Source organism: Hakea prostrata, chromosome 10 (assembly GCF_041222555.1).
Source record: "Hakea prostrata isolate BN-2017 chromosome 10, UWA_Hpros_2, whole genome shotgun sequence".
In the NCBI taxonomy this organism is placed as follows: Eukaryota; Viridiplantae; Streptophyta; class Magnoliopsida; order Proteales; family Proteaceae; genus Hakea; species Hakea prostrata.
The window spans coordinates 41,700,733-41,719,980 of NC_142609.1; the positions used below are offsets into that span (position 1 = coordinate 41,700,733).

General features: G+C 39.1%; 3 protein-coding genes across 3 annotated transcripts; 2 read left to right on the forward strand and 1 right to left on the reverse strand.

The window, feature by feature from the left end:
• On the forward strand, positions 1-3,604 carry LOC149003066 (oligopeptide transporter 5-like; the record flags this gene model as incomplete). Its single annotated transcript, XM_089138802.1, has 6 exons — positions 1-468; positions 692-789; positions 1,675-2,247; positions 2,343-2,598; positions 2,696-2,878; positions 2,981-3,604. Coding segments are annotated over 6 exons (2,202 nt in total), but the record flags the coding sequence as incomplete, so codon positions are not given.
• A 5,057-nt stretch (positions 3,605-8,661) lies between these two features.
• On the forward strand, positions 8,662-12,380 carry LOC149003067 (oligopeptide transporter 1-like). Its single transcript, XM_089137286.1, has 7 exons — positions 8,662-9,170; positions 9,535-9,980; positions 10,119-10,216; positions 10,329-10,901; positions 11,001-11,256; positions 11,354-11,536; positions 11,610-12,380. The coding sequence occupies exons 1-7, from the start codon at positions 9,149-9,151 to the stop codon at positions 12,231-12,233; spliced, it is 2,202 nt and encodes a 733-aa protein (XP_088993412.1). The 5' UTR covers positions 8,662-9,148; the 3' UTR covers positions 12,234-12,380.
• Positions 12,381-14,560: 2,180 nt separating this feature from the next.
• LOC149003068 (oligopeptide transporter 1-like) lies at positions 14,561-18,054 on the reverse strand. Its single transcript, XM_089137899.1, has 7 exons — positions 17,978-18,054; positions 17,425-17,867; positions 17,226-17,323; positions 15,945-16,517; positions 15,558-15,813; positions 15,267-15,449; positions 14,561-15,184 (listed from the first exon to the last, which is right to left on the reverse strand). The coding sequence occupies exons 1-7, from the start codon at positions 18,039-18,041 to the stop codon at positions 14,561-14,563; spliced, it is 2,241 nt and encodes a 746-aa protein (XP_088994025.1). The 5' UTR covers positions 18,042-18,054.
• Positions 18,055-19,248: the final 1,194 nt, after the last annotated feature.

Here is a 19,248-nt window from a genome sequence, read left to right on the forward strand (position 1 = left end):
TTACTGGTTTATGTGATGGTTGCAGTAGAGGAAGTGAATGATTGTCCGATAGAGGAAGTCCGGCTAACAGTTCCGATCACCGATGACCCAAGCATGCCAGCTTTGACGTTTCGAACATGGCTTTTGGGTGTTTTTTCATGTGCCATGCTTTCCTTCATAAACCAGTTCTTCTGGTACCGCCAGAATCCGGTGACCATTGGAACCATTTCCGTTCAACTAGCAATTCTTCCGGTAGGAAAATTGATGGCTGCAACATTGCCGGATAAAAAAGTTACGGTGCCGATGACTGGGTTGTCATTCTCACTGAACCCAGGACCATTCAACATGAAAGAACATGTTCTTATCACCATCTTTGCTAGCGTTGGAAGCGGTGGTGTTTATGCTCTCCACATTGTCACCATTGTCAAAGTTTTCTACAAGAAGGAAATCGAACCCGTGCTTGCCATCTTGCTCACCATAACCACTCAGGTATTACCTGAAGATTGGATTCAAATGATAAGAATTTAGCTACCCAACTTAGAGTTTGAGCTTCATAATGGATTAGAACATTGACACTCTCTATGGAGTATGATCACACACAACACAACATGCTAGTAACTAACTTCCTTCAATTCTGGCCAGTTCTGCTTGACTGCTATGATTGTGTTCCTTACTGTTCTTCTTTTTTGGGTTTTCTGGTGAATTTGAACAGATGCTTGGATATGGTTGGGCCGGTCTTTTCAGGAAGTTTCTTGTGGATTCACCTTATATGTGGTGGCCAGCCACTCTTGTGCAGGTTTCAATGTTTAGGTGATCTACCCATCTCTTTCTCTCGTGCTATAAACAGTGCCGGTGCTGGTTGATTGTGCTTTAATCGAACAAAGTTTTGATGGTCCAGCAGGATGCACGTTTTTCTGTACTATTACTAACAGCTCACTTTATTGTGTGGTGGGATAGGGCCCACCTTTGATGTGTAGGACCCTAGTGAATTTTGCGACAATCAAGATTCGAAATCTCGACCATAGTTAATGCACAGCACTGAATTTGAACTCCCGGGGGAGGGGAGAGTTTTGGGAGGGGGCGGGTTGACAGAGAGTAGAGAGGTCTACCCTAATACCTGATAGAGAATCCAGCTTCAGAAAAATTTGAGTGAAAAATTATTTGCGCATAAACCCTCGACAATGGATTCAACTTTTATTTTTTTTCCGGTGTAAACCTAAAACCGAATTGGGTTCTGGTTTGAGCTCAATAGTAACCCAATTTTGAACTAACAAGAAAAAACAATTTGAAACCTATCAAAACCAAAAAGTTTTCAGACAATTAGGTTTTGGATTGATCTAATAATTGGAAAAAAAATTATCTGTTGTGCACATCTCTTTGCTGTGCACAGCAGTGCATTTCTTGTATTTATTTTGTTTTCTCAGCCAATCATTTGGTATATATGTGCACTGTTGTGCACAGCTGATGATGTTTTTCCCTATTAATTTATTGAGAAAAATTTAACTTAGAATCCTGATCTTCTACTCTATTGAAATGTCAAAAGTAAGAATTTTTTTTTTTAGTAAATTAGCTAAATCCGAGCTCTTGAAGTCTTTCAACCAAAACAAAAAAAGATTCTTAAACTCTAAACAAAATCTATGTTTGTGTATGCATGCATACGTAAGTGATTAACCTTGTTTGGCTTATTTTTTGTAGGGCTCTACATGAGACAGAACCTAGAGAAAAGGGTAAAACGACAAGGCTTCAGTTCTTCATCATTGCCCTTGTTTCAAGCTTTGCTTACTCTATTATCCCAACACTTTTCTTCCCTTCATTAACTGCACTCTCTTTCATTTGTTGGATATGGCCCAAATCAATCACGGCCCACCAAATCGGTGGAGGAGTTCAAGGCCTGGGCCTCTTTTCATTTGGGCTGGACTGGAATGTTGTCTCATCTTTTCTGGGTAGTCCATTAGCCTTCCCAGCCTTCTCCATAGTCTGTTCCCTTATTGGTGCCTTTTTCTCTCTTTATCTTTTAACTCCAATTGCTTATTGGACCAATGCCTTTGAGGCCAAGCGCTTTCCAATCTTCTCAAGCAGCACATATGATTATGCTGGAAATCGTTACAATGTCACAAGGGTTTTGGACCAGAAGACCTTCACTTTTGATCAACAAGCTTATGATGCTTACAGTAAGGTCTATCTCAGTGCTGTTTTTGCATTCACTTATGGTCTGAGCTTTGCCACGTTAGCTGCTGCTCTCTCCCATGTTGGTCTTTTTCATGGAAAGTAAGTAGAGCAAACCATAAAAGAACAATCAGTTGTACCTCTCTCGAACAAATTATAGATTGATTACTGATTTTGAATTCCTTGTTGCTTTGCAGATCAATTTGGAAACAAATGAAGTCAAGCATAACAGACAAGTCTGGAGATGTCTACAACAGGTTAATGAGCAAGTATGACCCAGTCCCACAATGGTGGTTTTACTCAATCTTTGTGGTGGTGCTTGGACTTGCTATTTTTGCATGTCAAGGTTTTGGTGGAAAATTACAACTTCCTTACTGGGGTGTCCTAATGGCCATCTGTCTGGGTATAGTGTTCACATTGCCCATTGGTGTAATTACAGCAACCACAAACCAGGTAAAATAACTCTTCATTTCTCACAGACAGAACCACAAATGGGGAGAGGGCAATGTATGACTAACTAGTTTGTTGTGCTAAACTGTTTTGTGTGCAGCAACCTGGGTTGAACGTGATCACTGAGCTTATTATTGGTTATCTTTACCCGGGAAGACCCATTGCCAATGTGGCTTTCAAGACATATGGTTACATAAGTATGGTGCAATCTATCTTTTTCCTTTCAGATTTAAAGCTTGGACACTACATGAAGATCCCTCCTAAGTCCATGTTCTTAGTTCAGGTAATTGTTTTGTTTGTTTGTCTGTTTGTTTTCCAAGCTAGCAATTCAGAGCCCAAGTGTATGTTTCTCACTGAAACTGAAATCTATACATGGTTGACGCAGATGGTAGGGACAGCGATCAACAACATGATCTCATTTGGGACAGCTTGGTGGCTTCTTACTACTGTAGAGAACATTTGTGATACTACCCTATTGCCAAAAAGCAGTCCTTGGACATGCCCAAGTGACAATGTCTTCTATAGTGCTTCTGTCATATGGGGTGTTGTTGGTCCTCTTCGCATGTTTGGAAAGCTTGGTGTCTATGCCAAGTTGAATTGGTTTTTCCTTGTGGGTATGCTTTCACCAGTGCCTGTCTGGTGGTTAAGTCGCAAGTTTCCCCAACACAAATGGATTAAAATGATCCATATGCCCCTCATCTTCTTCAATGCTTCTAACTTTCCAGAAGTTAAGGCTGTAAACTATTGGACTTGGGGTGCAGTTGGCCTTTTCTTCAATGTTTTTGTGTTCAGAAAGTACAGAGGATGGTGGGCTAGGCACAACTATGTTCTTGCAGCTGCTCTGGATGCAGGTGTTGCTTTCTTGGCTCTCCTTGTCTACTTTACTCTCCAAATGAATAACATCTTTGGTCCAGATTGGTGGGGTGCAAATGAAGGAGATCATTGTGACTTAGCACTTTGCCCTACAGATCCATTGATTCAGATTGATGGGTGCCCAGTTGTATCATAAGATTATTTCCTTTAAATCAATCAGTTGTGTGAAAATGCAAATCTATGTACAGAAATAGAGTGGAAGGGAAGGGGGGATGTGACTGTGCGTTGGGCATTAAATATGTAATAATATCATGCTTGTATCATATTATCATAATGATTTTTTATTTTCTATAAAAAAAATTATGTTTTTTATTTTTTTAATAAATCTGCTTATATCATGCAATGGTAACTTACTTTTTTCCGCTATACTTAGAAGACATGTACCTCTGAACACTGATAAAGTAAATTGTCCCTGAACGAATGGTGATAGAGCGTGAAAGTATGTGCTACCCTCAAGGGTTGAAGAACCAAACTCTCTCAATGCAGTCTTTTTTACATGAAACTTAACAAATACTAATTTGTTGATAAAACAGCAAAGTGATGATTAAAAAAGAAAAGAAAAGAAAACAAGTCCACAACATAATGATCATGTGTGATTTATCTGAAGCTACATCCATGATCAAGCAAATATAGTGGTTTTCACTATGAAGTCAATAAACAGAATAAAGGAATTCCTAAGCTCGTTTTACTCCCTCAAAATAAACTTACATCTATTTGTAAGAAAATATTCAAAACCCTAAACCTAAATCCTTACACTTCTTAATAGTAAGGAGACCAGCGATTGATGGCTAAATTCTTATGGTTTGGCTCGAAGGATTCAGGGTGTTCAAAGTGGCATGGATGTCTGTTTGTCTTCCACGAGAGGTGTAGGGGTGTCAACGGGCTGGGTTGAGTTGGGTCGAGGCAACCATGAACCCTAACTCAACCCTAGAGATTAAAATTGAAACCCAAGCCCTATCCAACCGGGTTTTCAAATTCCTAACCCTAACCAGACCTGATAGTGCCCGACTTGATTAACCCTGATAGAGTGGCGTTGGCCTTGACTAACCCTAACCTAACTTTACTTTTTAGGGAATTAAGAAGAATATTTTGCTATGGAGTAGAACAAACCCAAAACCACTTTGTTGACATGAACTAGCTATACCATCTAACCAACATGCCTTGCACTTTTAGTAAACATTCTTTTAGGTATAATTTTAATAATTAAACTAACGTAGGGTCGGGTTTGGTTGGGCTAGGTTGGCTCAAGGGCCAAACCCCAACCCGTTTCGACCCTGTCAAGGCTAATTATTTTATAACTCAAGCTTTCCTTTGGGTTGAAAAATCGGACTGAGATCAGGCCGGGCTCAAGATGAGTTTGGGCTTGGCTGAGTCAACGGGATTTTATTGACACGGGAGGTGGTTCTTTCGACGCAGGTGACTTGGGCTCCGAAATCTCATCCACGCTTTGCATTCATCATGTGGCTAGCTGCTTTGAATCGTCTCTCTATCAAGGATAGGGTGATGACTTGGAATGGTGAGGTTGACCCTATGTGTAATCTCTATGGCATAGAGCATGAGAATTTGAATCACCTTTTTTTCAGATGTTCTTACTCCAGTAAGGTCTAGTCGGCAATTCAATGTAAAAATTGCTACAAGAATCATTTGACAAGCTCATGGAGTGAGGAATTGGGGCGTGTATGTTCTCATTTCTTAGGCAAAGGTGTGGTTTAGTTGATAAAATGTTTTTCATTTTCTACTTCAGTGTATCTCATATGTAAGAAAGACGAACCAATGTGTTGATTTCCTTGCAAGCTTGGTTCTAGTGGATGAAGGGATACATTTGGATGTTGATTGCTTATCAGTGCCTCTTTAGTCATTTGTGACCAAAGAAAGGCTAGGGAGAAGATTTTTTTAAATATTAATTCTATGTATTTTCTATTTCATGACATATTATAACATATAATATTCTCACCTTGGTTCAAAAAGGGAAAAAGGAGACCTTGAGAGAGAAGGAGTTGGGATTCTCTATTTGTCGGGGTATAGGATTGTACTCTCCTCACATCTTTAGACCACGCATTTAGAAGGAAGACCCACCTATGAACATTGATAAAGTAAAGAGATAATTATTGTTGCCCCCTGTAGTTTGATTTTATTACTAATAAATCCCTGTTCTTTACTAAATTATTATTGCCCCCTTCCTTATAACGGTGTTAAGTAGCCGTTAAGTTTGAATATTTAATGTCTAATTTGCCCTTCATTAAAATTAAGAAATAAAAAGATGATCCTACCCCATTTATAAAAACCAGATTAAATGTCAATTTTACCCTAACTTCATTTATTTTGAATTGATGAAATGGACCAAATCCAAATCCAATTTGGTTTCCCACCTTCACTAAACTTCATTTATTTTGAATTAAAGAAATGGGTAAAATCCAAATCCGATTTGGTTTCCCGCCTTAACTAAGCTTCATTTATTTTAAAAAGTACAGGAGATATAATAGTAATAAAATCAAAGTACAAGGAGACAATAATAATTATCCCTAAAAAGGGGTTCAAACTTGCAAGGGTATCTAGTTTTAGATACATGATTGAGTTTGGTTATAAATCCAAGCATTGTACAAGTGTTGTGTATTTCTATTCTCTCATAGTGAAAATTCTCATTACGTCCGTGGATGTAGGCAAAGTCGAATCACATATATTGTTGTATGACCTGTATCTGTGTTTTTTTTTAATAATTTATTCTTATTATCTTTTACGTAAGTCTTGCATAGGTACCATTCACGTGGACCCCACACAAACAGAATACTTTTTTTTTTTGTACTTCGTTTTTATTTTCCATCAATCTTTTACATAGGTGGTAAAGAAGTAAAACGATATTTTTCCCAACAGAAAATAACACGGCCAAAGCGGAAAGGCAGCCCGGCTAATAAAAATCGGAATGGGGGTGCCCAAAAAAAAAAAAACATTTTATTGGAAATTTTAGAGGATCTCAACCGATAAAGAAGGTGATTCATTAGAGGATCTCAACACATAAATAAGTATAACTATATTTATCTTTGTTTTCATTTGTTCCATTTCAAATTGAAAATTAACTAGAAATTGGATGGATCAAGGTGTTTTCCCACCTACGGTGAAGATTGAATCTCTTCATCAATGGTGATATGATAAACTCGCAATTTTTAATTTTTATTTTTTAATACTTAAGTTAATCTTTTTCAAGTCAATCATAAGGTTATATCCTACGGTTGACAATTCCGTTTTAATTGGATTCATACATATGAATTCTTGCAAAGTTACACTAGTTACAAGCTTACCTTGAAACATATCTGTAGTAGGAGGGAGTTATCATGTTGACTCATTGTTGGGGTGATTTCTTTAAAGTTCAGTTCTTTTACCTTCGAACTAAATTCTCCACCACTATACATTCATAGAGTATTTAGTCATAAGTAGACTCTGAATGTGTGATGAGAGTCCAGATCCTCTTCACCCATCTTTCTCCTCCACTCATCTACGTGTGGGTGGGTGAATGAATGAAGAGACAAACTGGATGGAGAGGATCTCTAATGGTGTAATGAAGAGGAGTGTCAGGATAGTATCTTCTATCTTCAAGAGTAGAGTATCACCATTGGGTTTCTTGGACAATGCCACCTTAAATAATTTCTTTTTCTCTTGAAAAACATTGATACTTTGAAGAATTTTGAATTGCACTACCAATGATGAATTGGGTGTAAATGAAACTTTTTTTCTTTTCTTTTCATCATTGATGAAAAAATTTCTGTCTTAAAGCTTTATTTGGAAGAGACCTTCTTGGAGTGTTTCAAAAGTAGGGAGCTCATCTCTATTTTTCTTGGGGGAATTTTAATTCCCAATCCATGAGTTACCCATTAAGACTAATGCCACCTGCTGCATTACCCAATTTATCAGTCCAACACTTTTTACTAGCATCTTTCGTCTCAATTAGTTTTTATTTATCTATTTTCAATATTAACTCTACATCCTAAGCTTAAAAATATTATCTCTGAGGCATATTGTTGTGAGTCCTCCTCACAAGAGGACACACCAAATTTGACTAACAAATTCGATGTTTCTCTCTCTTACCTTCCAATTAGTTTTGATGTCTCTCTCTCTTAGCCTCCTTTGTTGAGAGAGGAAAAACACATGATAAATGGGAGAGATTTTTCTCTCCTTATCTCCTTATTAATTGACAAAAATACAAAAACAATTAATGAGAGAGATTATTTTTCTCTCTTAATCACTCTCCTTTATAGATGGGGGTTTACCTGAGGAAGGTGCAAATGAGCGAAAGAACTCATCAAGTATAGGGTTCTAAGGGTTTGAATGAATTGTTTTCTATGTTGGAGTAGTGGGGTTGAAACTTGATTCAAGGGTTGAGAGTGTGCGTTGAAAGAATGTGTACAGGGGTATGGAGTTTTGAATACAAGAATTCAAGCACTGTACAAGTATTGTGTATTTCTACTCTCTCATAGTGAAAAGTCTCATTACGCCCGTGAATGTAAGCAAAGCCATACCACATAACGTATATTGTTGTGTCTGTGTTTCTTTTGTGATCATTTATTATTGTTATTTTTAACGTGGGTCCCACACAAACATTAGTCACAAACACAATTTTCGAATACCTTTTTTTTATTATTATTATTATTATTTTTTTTGTACTTCTTTTTCTCCGTCAATCTTTTACATAGGTGCGAAAAGAGTGAACCATCTATTAATATTTTTCTTAACACATATCTCGAACATTGTGAGGATTTATGATTAAAAGAAGAAGAAGTTGCAATCTGTAGACAAAAATGAAGAAATGAGCCCAGTGTGGGATTTATGATTAAGAGAGGAAGAAGTTGAACGAAGAAATGAGCCCAGTGTAAGGTCTCATGTTCAAGTTATTATTGTCCATTTAAAATATTTGACTTGCTTATTACTACTTACCTATGATTTCCTAGTGGTGGGAATGTCTTTGATATACTTTCACCAGGGTGTGTGATAAATTAGCTAACTCAAGAGGTAATGCTCAAAATTTCCCTTCTTTTGATGCATATGCCCAGCCCGTGATACTTACCAGCCTTCGTACCATGGCAGGACATTGAACAGCTAGACATTGCTAGGACGCCTGGGAGCAAAGGATCTGGACTGTTTTCTTTTCTCTTCTCTTCTAGGAGAAAGTAAATATACTCAAAGAGGGAATCATACGTACCCTTCTTCTTTGCTTTCCTAAAAGATAAATATACTGAAAGAGGGAATCATCATGCAGACAGCCTGTAGCTCAACTCAACTAAAGCTGAAGAAGCAAGAAATGTGGAGAGATTGCAAGATCAAATCCTTCAAAGGAAGCTTTATAGTGTAAAAGTAATTGTGTATCTCTGAGATAAAAATAATCCCATCTTGTTTCACACAGACAACTGCCTTCTCCATATATGGAGAGCGTGTATAAATAATTGGGTATCTCTAAGATATAAATAATCGCATCTAAGACAACTGCCTTCTCCATATATATATGAATAGCTGGAATATTTCAGAATCTCTTATCCAAGAAATTTTGCCGCTCATACCCTACTGGCAATGAAACGGAATCTCAAAGCTAATTACTAAATGGGATCCATGAGAATCTCATCTTGTTGTATAAGATAATTCCTCTATCCACCATTACTTACGACTAGTCCTCCCCTCCCTCTCTGCAACAACAATGGTGGTTTCTGCTGGTGAAGGTATCTCTCTCTCTCTCACACTCATTTGTTTCTGGAATTGCCCACCTCAGACCCATCTCTCTCTCAGTTGTTTCTGAAGTTGCACACTTCAATCCATTTCTCTCTTTCTCTCAGTTGTTTCTGGAGTTGCCCACCTCAACCCATCTCTGTGTTGTTTCTGTAGTTGCTCACCTCAACCCATCTCTCTCTCCCACTCTCTCTCTCTCAGTTGTTTTTGGAGTTGCCCACCTCAACCCATCTCTGTGTTGTTTCTGGAGTTGCTCTCTCTCTCTCTCTCTCTCTCTCTCTCTCTCTCTCTCTCTCTCTCTCTCTCTCTCTCTCCCTCCTTCCTTACTAACTTGTTTTATGGTTGATTATGTGGTAGTGACAGAAGAGGTGAACGATTGTCCAATAGAGGAAGTCCGGCTGACAGTTCCGATCACTGATGATCCAACAATGCCAGCACTAACGTTTCGAACATGGTTTTTGGGTGTTCTTTCATGTTTGCTTCTTTCCTTCATAAACCAGTTCTTCCGATTCCGTACGAACCCAATTAGCATTGGAACAATTTCTGTTCAGCTAGCGATCCTTCCTGTCGGAAAGTTGATGGCTGCAACACTGCCGGAGAAAACAGTGACGGTGCCGATGACTGGCTGGTCATTCTCATTGAACCCAGGACCATTTAACATAAAAGAACATGTTCTTATCACCATCTTTGCCAACGTTGGAACTGGTAGTGTTTATGCACTCCACATTGTCACCATTGTTAAAGTTTTCTACAAGAAAGACATCAAACCCATTCTTGCTATCTTGCTCACCTTAACCACTCAGGTATATATATAAACTTCTACTGTTACTCTGTTCCAGCTGAGCCACCAATCATTCCGGCCAGTTTGGTAGGATTTTGAAAAATTCAACAAATGGGTTTCCTTATTCTTCTTCTTCTTTTTACTTTTCTGTGATGAACAGATGCTTGGGTATGGTTGGGCTGGTCTTTTCAAGAAGTTCCTCGTTGATTCACCTTACATGTGGTGGCCTGCTACCCTTGTGCAGGTTTCCATGTTTAGGTGAACTCTTCTGCTCTGATTCTGTGATTTTTGTTTTTCTTGGGGGTTTCCTGTTTATGTGAAGAATATGTAATTGTAAATCACTAACCATTCTTGGGTTTGGATCTTGCAGGACTCTACATGAGACAGAACCTAGGGTTAAGGGTAGAATGACAAGGCTTCAATTCTTCCTCATATCCTTGACTTCATGTTTTGCTTATTCTCTTATCCCATCTTATCTCTTCCCTTCATTGGCAGCACTTTCTGTCATTTGTTGGATATGGCCCAATTCAGTCACGGCCCACCAAATTGGTGCTGGTTCTAAAGGTCTGGGCCTCTTTTCATTTGGGCTGGACTGGAACGTTGTTGCAGGTTTTCTGGGTAGCCCATTAGCCTACCCAGCCAACTCCATAATCTGTTCACTTGTGGGTGCCTTCTTGGCACTCTATGTTCAAATCCCAATTGCCTATTGGACCAATGCCTATGCGGCCAAGCGCTTTCCAATCTTCTCAAGCAGCACATATACAGAGGATGGAGGTCTCTACAATGTCACACAGATTTTGAACCCAAAAACATTCACGTTTGATCAACAAGCCTATGATAGCTACAGTAAGGTCTATCTCAGTGCTGTTTTTGCGTTTACTTATGGTCTGAGCTTTGCGACATTAGCTGCAGCTCTCTCCCATGTTGGCCTTTTTCATGGAAAGTAAGTGAAGTTACCCATAAAAGATCAATCAGTTCTACCTCTCTCACAAAATTATAGATTGATTTTTTTTCTAGTTTTGAGTTCCTTGTTGCTTTGCAGATCAATTTGGCATCAAATGAAGTCAAGCATAAAAGATAAGTCTGGAGATGTCTACAACAGGATAATGGAGAAGTATGACCCAGTTCCACAATGGTGGTTTTACACAATCTTTGCGGTAGTGCTTGTACTTGCTATTTATGCTTGTGAAGGTTTTGGTGGAAAATTACAACTTCCTTACTGGGGTGTCCTATTGGCTATCGCTTTGGGCATAGTGTTCACATTGCCCATTGGTATAATAACAGCAACCACAAACCAGGTAAAATCTCTCTTTGTTACTCACAAACACGAGCACAAACATGGAGCGGGCAATGTATGACTAACTAGTTTGATATGCTACATTGTTTTGTGTGCAGCAACCTGGGCTGAATGTGATTACTGAGCTAATTATTGGTTATCTTTACCCGGGGAGACCTATTGCCAATGTGGCTTTCAAGACCTATGGTTACATAAGTATGGTGCAATCAATCTTTTTCCTTCAAGATTTGAAGCTGGGACACTACATGAAGATCCCTCCTAAGTCCATGTTTTTAATTCAGGTAACTGTTTGCTTGTTTTCTCAAGTTATTATTTTTGATGAACTGTTACTAAAAATCACACTTGGTTGAGCAGATGGTTGGGACATTGATCAACAACATGGTCACATTTGGGACAGCTTGGTGGCTTCTTACAAGTGTAGAGAACATTTGTGACACTACCCTATTGCCAGAAAACAGTCCATGGACATGCCCAAGTGACAATGTCTTCTACAGTGCTTCTATCATATGGGGTGTTGTTGGTCCACTTCGAATGTTTGGAAAGCTTGGTATTTATGCCAAGTTGAATTGGTATTTCCTTGTTGGTTTGGTTTCACCAGTGCCAGTCTGGTGGTTAAGTCGCAAGTTTCCACAGTACAAATGGATTAAATTGATCCACATGCCCCTCATCTTATATAATGGTGGTGCCTTTCCAGAGTATAAGCCTGTTAACTATTGGAGTTGGGGTGTTGTTGGCATTTTCTTCAATGTTTATGTGTTTCGACGGTACAAGAGTTGGTGGGCTAGGAACAACTATGTTCTCTCAGCAGCTTTGGATGCAGGGGTTGCTTTCTTGGCTCTCCTTCTCTACTTTGCTCTCCAAATGAATGAAATCTATGGTCCTAGTTGGTGGGGTTCAGATTTTGGAGACCATTGCGACTTAGCAAAATGCCCTACAGATCCATCAGTTAAGGTTGATGGCTGCCCAACTATATCATAAGTTTCTTTCTTTTAATTGTGTAATTGAAAATGATTTAAATGTAAGGTTGGCAAATATTAGCTCAGTATATAAACATTCTTAATTCAGGTTTGCAGATTGGGATATGTAACCTTGATTACTATCAATCATTTATGTGAATAGCCTAAGGAGGACAACATTCTATCATCTATGAAACAGAGCATATTCTTCCTCTATGCTACTGTTATTCCCAGATTGACACTGAGAGGGGGGGTGAATCAGTGTCTTCAAAAATTCACCACAATGTGGCTGGGTCTACCAGACAGTGTACCACCACTCTGCAATCAAGGCACTCCAATATGTGCAACAAAGAAAAATAAACAAAAACGCAATGCACCAGAGTTTACGTGGTTCGGCCAAATTGCCTACATCCACGGAATAATACCCTACCTAGGGTTTCGTATATTACTCAATACACTCTTAGATATTTTGACTGCTACAACAGTCCAGGAACACCAATCCCTGTTATAGTCTAAAATGCAATTCAGACAAGGGCACCAACCCCAACCCCCTAGACAAGCTCCAACTTGCTAGGTCACATTATTTTGACTGCTACAACAGTCCAGGAACACCAATCCCTGCTATAGTCTAAAATGCAATTCAGACAAGGGCACCAACCCCAACCCCCTAGACAAGCTCCAACTTGCTAGGTCACAATGTAAACCAATAATTCAAGTTCCCCAAATTACATTCATGAGCTAGATTCTTCATCACTAAACATAACCTAGAAAATAATAGACAATCACTTGTGAATACGGGTTACCTCAACTTGTGTAAGATGCATGGTAACAATACTTGTTTCTCTTTTTCTCCAACTCCTTTTTTTTCTCTTTTCAATCTTTTTCAATTTTCTCTCTTTAAAAAAGCCATACAACCATGTTCCCTTCTTTTCTTCTGCTGCTTCTCTTTTCTTCTCTTTCACTTTCTTTCTTGTTCAGCAAAACAAAAGACTTCTTATTCCCAAGCTTCAGATCTCCATAGCCAACCAACGTCTTCTGGTTCGACCTCCACGCTATTCCCAAGCTCCTCAAAAACGTCCTTCTCTTTTGCTCTCCTTTTATAGATTAATTTAACTCAGAGTTTGAATCAAACTCAGAGTTCCTATCTGACTTAAACAATGAGTGTTTTAACGTACAAATCGGACTAACTTCGAGATCTCCAATGAACAATCCCACCGTTGGATTTGAGATCAAGAAGTCGTGAAGCTCTCCTCCAAAAATCAGCTCAATCGGACACTTGATGACCATCCGATGAAGAGGTTGATCAAAACTGGACTCAGAGTTTGAGTCAAACTCAGAGTTCCTATCTGACTTAAACAAGGAGTGTTTTGATGTACCAATCGGACTAACTTAGAGATCTCCAATGAACAATCCCACCGTTGGATTTGAAGATCAAGAAGTCGTGAAGCTCTCCTCCAAAAATCGGCTCAATCGGACACTGGATGACCATCCGATGAAGAGGTTGATCAAAACTGCACAGAGACCCTCAAAAACGGGATTCTTGAGTTTTCTTTATTTGAATTGGATTCTTTCTCTCGGAACCTTTTTGTGTGTTGCTGTACCATATCAAAACCCACTTAAGTTGCCAACAATGACAACACCTTCATTTTAGGCCAATGGAACAACAGCTACAAACCCCAAATTCTAAAGGATAATAAACACCAGGACATTGTCATTATCTCAAACTCATTAATCTATACTATGCCAAAGACTGTTTAATTTCAGTTGCATCAGACAGCCTTGGTGCAAACATCTAATGCAGTTCATGGATTTCTCTGTGCTCAGTGACTTCTCAACACCTCAACCATGATGAATTTGCTCCCTGTTCTTGCTCTATGCTATTAGTCAGTAACCCTGTTGCTCTGTGCATCATGGATTTACTCCTTAGCAATTGAAGAAGTTCATCTTCTGCACCACTACTATATATCGATTGTGGATGAAATGAAATAACATATGTTTCTAAAAGCACCAAGTTTAGGCTTGAGGAGATTACTCGTTATATATTTATCAATGACACCTTCCTTCCATGGTTGAATGTCAAAAAAATGGTTTCCGACTATGATCAAAATCAATGTGATGGTTCAACCAATGAAAACCTAAACTGAAGGACATGGTTGCATTTGTAGAAACTTGAATGGGAGATAGTTTTTTGCCCTTAGGAGGTGGAACTCCAACTCAAAATACTGTTTGGGCTCAAAGTATTTGTCATTAGAAGTACATGAAAGTTAAGTAAGAGTTAATTCGCTGCATACAGTGGATGTATAGGATGAGGACTAATGTATGAACTTCATTTGAACTGAAGTAATAGTTTCATGACAAGACTGGGCAGCCATCAGCCATTATCCTTGGGTCAGTTGGACAAGCTGCTAGAAGGCAATGATCCCCTTCCTCTGCACCCCACCAATCCGGACCAGATATACCATTCATCTGGAGAGTGAAATAGGCAAGGAGAACCAAGAAAGCAACCCCTGCATCTAAGGCTGCTGAGAGAACATAATTATGCCGAGCCCACCATCCTCTGTACCTTCGATACACATAAACATTAAAGAAGACACCAACTACACCCCAAGTCCAGTAGTTCACAGCCTTTGCCTCTGGAAAGGAAGAAGCATTTAAGAAGATAAGAGGCATGTGGATGAGTTTTATCCATTTGTGTTGGGGAAACTTGCGACTTAACAACCATACTGGCAATGGTGAAATCAAACCGAAAAGGAAAAACCAATTCAACTTTGCATAGACTCCAAGCTTCCCAAACATGCGAAGTGGACCAACCACACCCCATATAATAGAAGCACTGTAGAAAACATGGTCACTCGGGCATGTCCATGGACTTCCTTTTGGCAATTGGGTAGTATCACAAATGTTCTCTACACTTGTAAGAAGCCACCAAGCTGTGCCAAATGTGGTAATGTGGTTGATCAAGGTCCCTACCATCTACCTCAGAAAAATCACTCTATCAGTCCTTGAGAAAAACATAAACTCATCAAAGCTTTTAATAATAACATAGAACAGTTACCTGAACTAAGAACATGGATTTTGGAGGGATCTTCATGTAGTGTCCCAGCTTTAAATCTGAAAGGAAAAAGACTGCTTGATCCATACTTATGTAACCATATGTCTTAAAAGCAACATTGGCAATAGGCTTTCCCGGGTAAAGATAACCAAAAAGTAGCTCAGTAATCACATTCAGCCCAGGTTGCTGCACATAACCAATTTGACATAACAAACTATTTAGTCATACATTTGCCCTCTCCGTGTGTGCGTGTGTGTGTGCGCATATGTGTGTGAGAGAGAGAGAGAGTTTTACTTGATTTGTAGTTGCTTTGACCACACCAATGGGCAGTGTAAAAACTAGACCCAAAACCATGGCTAATATGACCCCCCAGTAAGGAAGTTGTAGTTTTCCACCAAAGCCTTCACATGCAAAAATTGCTAGAGGAAACACTACAACAAAGATTATGTAAAACCACCATTGTGGAACTGAATCATATTTCTTCATTAACCTGTTATGGACATCTCCAGATGTATCTTGTAGGCTTGACCTCATTTGTTGCCAAATTGATCTGTGAAGTTATACAACCAAGAACATATTAATTTCAAATCAATAAAACATTAACTTCACGATTGGAGATCGATCAATATATATAGCTTGGTTGAGATGTTAACCAACGTAATTTCTTGGTAACATAGTTACCTTCCATTGAAAAGGGCCACATGAGAAACTGTGGCAACTAATGCTGCAAAGCTTGTGCCATAAGAAAGTGCAAAAACGATACTCAGATAGACCTTACTGTAGCTATCATAAGCTTGATGATCGAAAGTAAAAGTCTTCTGGCTCAAGATCCGTGTGACATTGTAGTGGTTTCCAAATTCATCAAATGTGCTGCTTGAGAAGATAGGAAACCTCCTAGCTTCAAAGGTGTTGGTCCAATAAATGATTGGAACTGCAACATAAAGTGCGAGGAAGGCACCCACAAGGGAACAAACTATGGAGTATGCTGGGAAGGCTAGAGGGCTATCCAGAAAGGCTGAGGCCACATTCCAGTCCAGCCCAAATGATAGGAGACCTAGACCTTGTACTCCTCCACCTATTTGGTTGGCTGTGATCGATTTGGGCCATATCCAACAAATGAAAGAGAGTGCAGTTATTGATGGAAAGAAATAGGTTGGGATGATAGAGTAAGCAAAGCATGAACCAAGAGCTATGAGGAAGAACTGAAGTCTTGTCAGTCTACCCTTTGGCCTATGTTCCTTCTCATGTAAAGCCCTGCAAGATCCAACTCAAAATGTCATCTTTTTTGCATATAAACACTTACTGGATGCATTAAACTCCATGTAGGAGCAAGCAGAAAATGTTTTCCGCATATTTGAATTGCAACAGGAAGTGGCTCGAACTGCATCTTCAAATTAGTCTTTCACTTACTACCTTGGCAACCTGAAGCAAAAGTTGGACAAACTCAAACAATGTTGTCCCACCTCTACTTCTTTTTATGTCTCCACAAAACATGAAGAACAAGATCTAATCGTTCATTACAAAAACAATTACACCTATAGCTACAATGGACTGTAGAACCCAGGCCACCCCTACAATTGGTTTCAGTTGGTACATTCGACTTGGTTTTGGCTTCGTGTCTATCAATCTCACGAAAACCCATACCTAAAACCAAATCAGCATGGGTTTGATTCAGTTCAATTTGGGCATCACAAATCACTTTTGATGGATCCAACCTGTTTTGGGTAAACTTCTATCGATCACAAATCTCAATTGGTGTCAAGTTAGGATCACCTCCTATCATGGGAGTTGCATGTGTGCTTCCCCTCACGCTTTCTTGCCACACTTTAAGGGTGGGTCCCACCGTACTAAGAGGTAGCCACCCGGCTTGTGTGATAGAGAAATGTAAGGGGAGCACCCGGCTTGTGTTAGGATAGAGGATCCAGACTCGTCGGTGTCTGGGAGTGTTTGAGAGAGAGAGACCTGAATAGGGACACCTGAACAAGGCAGACTGGCCACCACATGTAAGGTGAGCCGACAAGGTACTTCCTGAACAGACCAGCCCAGCCATATCCGAGCCACTGTTTGTCATGGAAAGGAAAAGCAGGAAGATATCTAAATTATGTTTGAACTCATTAAGCCAGAAGTACTCGAATTGCAAGATACAGTAAAACATATATACCTGGGTGGATAGAGCTAACAAGATGGCAAGAATGGGTTTGATATCCTTCTTGTAGAAAACTTTAATAATGGATACAATGTGAAGAGCATAAATGCCACCACTTCCAACGTTAGCAAAGATGGTAATAAGAACGTGTTCTTTCATGTTGAATGGTCCTGGGTTCAATGAGAATGACCACCCAGTCATTGGCACCTTCACTGTTTTCTCCGGTAGAATTGCAGCCATTAGCTTTCCCACCGGAAGGATGATCAGTTGGAGCGAAATGGCTTTTATACTCATCGGATTCTGACGGAACCGGAAGAATTGGTTTACGAAGGAAAGCAGCACACACGAAGAGATACCCAACACCCATGTTCGGATTGTTAGACATGGCAATGTTTGATCGTCTGTGATTGGAACCGTTAGCCTCACTTGTTCTATTGGACTATCATTAACCTCTCCACCTGCAACAGCTCATGTACTCAGTTTCAATCCTCCATGCTTCACTGTAATTCTTGTTATAGTTCTTGCATGGAATCCATAAGAAAATAACAATAAGAGAGAGAGGGGCTACCTGTCGACTGGGTTTCAGCTGGTGATGTAGATTGAGGGAAGCCATTGTTGATAGAGTTTGTCATCTTTCACCTCAGCCCTTGAAAACAAAGAGCTGAAGATCCCTTTTACAACCAAACTTGACAATTTATTTATACAGCAAGAGAAGCTGATTTTGGACCTTTTTTTTAATCCCTATTTAATATGAAGAAATGGGTCTCGCTTAACATGCATTAGTTATCGATTAATCAGGGTTTTATTTGTACATAATAGTTAGTTAAGATGAGGAAGACTGCCTAATTCTATAGTCAGATTACGAAAATAACTCAGAATGCATGGAACACGCTTCACTCATCTTTGTGACATGTCTGTAGGAGTTGGCGTGCAATGAATCGATATCTTCTAAAAGGAGTTGTATTTATTAATAACAGATCGAGAAGATCTGAATAAAATTTAAGAGAGACAAAAGCCAACTTTGGGAGCTCTCAACCACTAGCTTCATATGGAGTTGGAGTAAGAGTCAAGCTATTATTAATTTTTTTATCATAGTTTTGAGTTGGGACAAAGGGTATTAGTTTGACTAACCCGTCCCCTAAATTCTGAAAAACTGTTAATGTGATAGTTATACAATAAGCCATAGCTGGCCAGCCTCATGGACTTCATGGTTTTTGTCATGGAGACCTTCACAAGTTCATCAGCAATGGCAAGAAAGATCCCAATTTCCAACTTTGGCTGAATCAGAATCAATCTGAACCTAGAAATTGAAGTTGGAACTACAATAATGATTTTTTAGTAGCAACCTATGGTTAAGTGTCACTAAACCTGCATAGAACCCCAAAAAAAATCACTAAACCTGTATTAAATTTCATTTGTTGGAAGCCAAAGATTGGTTCTGGTTTTATTGAATTCAATATCGTAACTCTTACCCCCAAGCTTCATATTTGTAGAGGAAGACAAGAACCTTAAATCTCAAGCTTCTGCATATGATAATTTAATGGCTGGCTATAATATATTGAACATTGCATCATAGAGCAACAGGAAAGATGAAACAAGATACCCAAACTGTGGAGAGGTTTAAGACACAAAGAATCTTAACAAATGAATAAGATACACTAACAATGACCCCAAAATCATCCAACTATGCTGGCCTATAGCTGGAGGGTTCTGTTCTTTCTCCATATTCAATAAACTCCAATAAACAAGCAAGTGAAGATCTTGAGACGAATATCTTTAATATCTTCTCTAGTCTTTGTTTGATGTAATGTGGGTATTTTTTGTGTGGTTCTCGGATCG